The following is a 5,228-nucleotide window of genomic DNA, read 5'->3' on the forward strand; positions in this document are numbered from 1 at the left end:
TTAAGAGCGATATAATCATTTTTCTTGTTTATTCCATGACAATGGGTTTGCTTTATGATATAAGAAAGCATATGACATTTTTAGGTGCAAATACATTGAGTGTAATATTAAGCTACCCATCTCTCAATTCTAACAATATGGCTGTTCTAAAATGAGTGTGATTTTTTTTCAGGCCAGTTATCTCCATAATTAGGATGTAGAAGTAGAGATTCAGAAATTAGCATGTAGTAATTAGAGGCTGACCTGGGCTATATAGTTAAGTCAAGGCCAACCTGAGCCATACTGAGGCCATGTTAGAAAACCAAGGTGTGGGAGTGCACACTTCTATAATCATTTTGGAAATCAATCTGGAAGTTTCTCAGAAAACTTGAAATAGCTCTACCTCAAGAGCCAGCTATATCACTGCTGGGAATAACCCAAAAGATGCTCCACTACACCACAAGGGCACTTGTTCAACGATATTCATAGCAGCTTCATTCATAATAGCTAGAAACTGGGAACAACTTATTTGGATACTCTATAAGGAGATAGTAACTACTTCACGTTGTAAACAGTGAAGACAAAATATCATATAAGTATGTGAACTCAGTTTCCATCATTTATATAACTTCATCCTTCACATGTCAATTCTCACGTGAATCTTATGTTCACATCATATTTAGACTACTGCTGTATTACTTATTTTTCCCTTTTCCTTATCTATCTATCTATCTATCTATCTATCTATCTATCTATCTATCTATCTATCTATTCACTTTACACCCTGAACTCTTCCCCTCCCTCCTCTCCTCCCTGTCCCACCCTCCCACCATTTCCCCTTTCCCTGCTCCCCTTTTCCTCAGAAAAGGAAAGCCTCTTACCACCCAACCCAAGCACATCAATTAGCATCAAAACTAAGCACATCTGAGGCCAGACAGGGCAGCCCAGCTAGGGCAAGTGATCTAAAAGCAGGTAAATGAGTCCATGTAAGAGACAATCTCCTCACTATTTGCTAGTGGACCCACATGAAGACTAAGCTGCCCATCAGTTACATCTATATCAGGGCCTAAGTTCAGTCCATGTCTGCTCTTTGGTTGGTGTTTCAGTCTCTGTGAGGCCTCATGGGTATATGTTAGTTGACTCTGTTCGTCTTCTTGTGGAGCTCTTGTCTTCCTCTGTGCCCTTCTATCCTTCCACAAGACTCCCCAAGCTCTGCCTAATGTTTGGTTGTGTGTCTCAGCATGTTTTGATCCACTGCTGGGGGAGCCTCTCAGAGGACAGTTATGCTAGGCTCCTGTTCTGCAAACATATCAGAGGATCATTAATAGTGTCAGGTTGACTCTTTATTACAGGGTGGGTCTCAGGTATGGCACTCATTGGTTGGCCATTTCCTCAATCTTTGCTCCATCTTGACACCTGCATTTCTTGTAGGTAAGGTGAATTTTAGGTTGAAGAATTTGTAAGTGGGTTGGAGTCTCCCTTCCTCCATTGGAAATCTTGCCTGGTTATGAGGTGGCTCCTTTAGTCTCCATGTTCCTTGATGCTGGTAGTCTTAGCTAGAGTCACCCCCATCTCCTCCCAGGGGCCTGTCCTTTTGTCTCCATTCATCCCAGAGATGTCTCCATCATTTTTCTTTCTCCCAGTCCTTTCACTGCTCACACCCACTGTCTCCACAACTGATCCCCACCTTTGCTCCCCTCCCCACACACTCTCCCACCTAGTTCCTACACTTCATTCACTTCTGATGTTTATTCTATTTCCCCTTCTGAGTGGGATTTGAGCCTCCTCCCTTGGGCCTTCCTTGTTACTTAGCTTCTTTGGGATTGTGAAGTGTAGCATGATTATTCTGTACTATATGGCTAATAACCACTTGTAAGTGAGTATATACCAAGTGTGCCTTTTTGGGTCTATGTTACTTCATGCAGGATGATCTTTTCTAGTTCACACTTCCTTGCCTTTAACAGCTGAGTTGTACTTAATTGTGTAAATGTACATTTTCTTTATCCATTCTTTGGTTGAGGGACATCTGTGTTGTTTCCAGTTTCTGTCTATTATGAATAAAGCTGCTATGAACATAGTTGAGCAAGTGTCCTTGTAGTATGGTGGGGCATCTTTTGTGGATATGCTGAGGAGTGGTATAGGTAGATCTTGAGTAGAACTATTTGGAATTTTCTGAGGAAGTGCCAGATTGATTTGCAAAGTGGTTGCAGGAGTTTGCACTCCCACCAGCAATGGAGGAGTGTTTTCCTTGCTGCACATCCTCACCAGCATGTGCTGTCACTTGAGTTTTTGACCTTAGCCATTCTTAAGAGTTGGAAGTGGAGTCTTAGAGTCATTTTAAAATGACTAAAAAGATAACGATGAGTTTATATTCAGACTGCCTTGAGTTCACCTGATCTTAGTAGCTAAGAAGACTTGTCCTGCTTGAAACTTGTCTGAGAAAATGGTATTGGAGAATCCTTGAGAATCCTTGGCTTAGAAAGAAATTATCTTCTCAGTGATCCTGCCTAACTCTAACCCAGATTCTTCCCCCTCTGTATTTTCATTTTAGGCCTAATTTTCCTAGAACCTTTTCACGAATCTGCCGTGTCTTTACACAGTACACAATAGGGTTCATCAGAGGTGGCACTAGCAAAAAGACGTCAGCAATGAGGATCATGGCCATGGGTGACTTGTGCTTGCCAAAGCGGTGCATGGATGCTAAAGCAATGATGGGCACATAGAAGATGAGCACAGCACAGATGTGGGAGACGCAGGTATTGAGGGCCTTGAGGCGCTCTTTATGGGATCCAATTCCCATCACTGTCTTCAGGATAAACACATAGGACACAGCAATGAACATACTGTCTGACATCATACAGAGTGCAACAAAGAAACCGTAGAAAAAGTTGACTGTGTTGTCAGAGCAGGCCAGCTTCATGACATCCTGATGGAGTCAATAGGAGTGAGAAAGGAGGCTTTTCCTGCAGTATGCCAATCTCTTCAGAGTGAAAGGAAATGGGAGCACTAGGAGCATGCTCTTGATGAGAAACACCAACCCCATTTTAGCAACTCTTGCACTGGTGAGGATAGAGCTGTATCTAAGGGGGTTGCGTATGGCCAAAAAGCGGTCAAAAGACATGATCAGCAGCACTGAGGACTCCATGTCTGTGAAGCCGTGAATAAAGAACTCCTGAGCAAAGCAGGCATTTGGGGAGATTCCTGTGGCATTGAACATAAAGATCCAGAGCATGGTGGGGAGGGAGGAGAGGGACAGGCCTAAGTCAGAGATGGCAAGCATGGAGAGGAAATAGTACATGGGCACGTGGAGTGAGGGTTCAGTCCTGATCACAAAGAGGATGGTGCAGTTGCCCAGGATCGCCACCAGGTACATGAGGCAGATAGGAATGGAAATCCACACATGAGCATGCTCCAGGCCTGGGATTCCAATCAGGAAGAAGGTGGTGACCTCAATTTTTGAAGAATTGACAATGGACATGATGGAAGACCTCACAAACGTCTACTTAGAGATCTGAAGTGACACTTCCAACATGAGCCTTTGTTTTCTTATTTTCCAACTTTTAACACATTTGCTTGAGAGACAGAGAAAAGGCAATTAAAAACAAAACAAAACAAAAGACATTTCTTATAAGCAAATGGTGAGATAGTTGATTCCTCTTAATTGACAATAAGAATATAATCACTGCATCAACCAATCCTATGTCTCCATGTGTTCAGAGGAAACACACAAAGAGAATTAATCTGCAGATGTATTTACTTTGCCATGTCAAGTTATCCTGTGAAAAATCATGAACGGTCAGTCTGGACTCTAGGATAACTCATTTTCTTCTACTTGGAACATAGGTGTCTTAGAGGGAGAGAGGGTGAAGGAGATAGATAAAGACATAGATAGATACATAGATATAGAAAGGAAAAGCACCATAACCTCTAATTATAATGAAAATCCCTCTTTTTTGTAGGACTGCATATATAAGAAAATATATCACATATAATCTATGTTTCGTAGCATGGAATAAATTATCTTATGTATGCTCATGTATTAAATCCACAGATAGAAAGTAGTTTAGTGAGTATCAAGGTTAGAGGCACAGCCCTGAGGATGAGAGGGTGATTTTGTTGAGGGTCAAACTATTTTCTGAGACCATAAGACATGCAGACCTCTTCAGCTGTAGTACATTCTTCAAAGACAACTGAATTAACAAAATACTTCTGAGATATTTTGTCTTTTGTCTTAAGTTCATCAAGGAAAACAAATCTCCAAGATATACAGAACACAACACTTTCTTATTGACCTAATGAATGTGAGGGCTTCTCTGAGTCTTTGAATTGGATTTATGACAACTAAGAGAAAATCATGAGATTTCATATTGTTCCTTCTCCATAATTAGTCACTGAGTACAAGCCCTCATCTAGGAGACCTGAGCTACCCTCCCAAAAGAGCAAAGCAGAAGATACACCATGATCTGGTTGTTAGCCACCTGCCTCCTCTAAAGTGATCCTTTCATAAGAGTGTAACTAGTTCCTCAACAGCTACAGTGGGAGGAGCTCAGGAGTTGCTTGCTCTTGAAAGCCTTTGCTCTCAATTACTCCAAGCGGGATCATGGGCTCCAACTGCCACTTACACTGCAAATATATTACAGCACCTCAATGGTCTTGTGATTGTTGTGTAGGTGTCTGCTTTCCAGAGCAGCAAATAAGGTTGTTTAAATAATAGTTGCTACCAAAGTGATTGTGATATTTTCATGACTGAACAGTGTTTACAGCTAATACATATTTGATTGTACTGAATAGTATACATGCCAACTTATTGAATAGACATGTCCTATCTCATCAATAACTAAATGGTACTGATTTTCATTCTTGGAAAATATCTTCTGGCTCTGAGTAGGCAAAGGTTAGTGGTCACTTCCTTGGGTTTAGCATTAGACTAAACTTATTATTCATAAAATATTAAATATACCTATACGTATATAAACTATATAAGCAAATAAAATAGATAAATATAAAATACAATTCTAAGATTGTTAACTTATCATATGAAATATGTAAATAAATGAGTAAGTAGGTAAATAATATTACTAGTGTCTTCCTAGATACTTTATCTTGGAAAGAGGAAGAAATATAGCCTGAACCTAAAGAAATGCTTGGAGAGTAAGATGGTTGGGCACTGATGTTCATGATATTGTAACATTCTTCATGACATATGAGCTGCTCTAAATCTGGCATCTCATTCAGTATTCACATCAAAG

At 40.5% G+C, this 5,228-nt stretch overlaps 1 protein-coding gene across 1 annotated transcript; it reads right to left on the reverse strand.

The window, feature by feature from the left end:
* Window positions 1–2,521: 2,521 nt before the first annotated feature.
* LOC127192177 (olfactory receptor 51A7-like) lies at window positions 2,522–3,466 on the reverse strand. Its single transcript, XM_051149497.1, is given in 1 exon segment — window positions 2,522–3,466. A coding segment is annotated over 1 exon segment (936 nt). The 5' UTR covers window positions 3,458–3,466.
* Window positions 3,467–5,228: the final 1,762 nt, after the last annotated feature.

Source organism: Acomys russatus, chromosome 7, assembly GCF_903995435.1.
Source record: "Acomys russatus chromosome 7, mAcoRus1.1, whole genome shotgun sequence".
NCBI classification, from domain to species: Eukaryota; Metazoa; Chordata; class Mammalia; order Rodentia; family Muridae; genus Acomys; species Acomys russatus.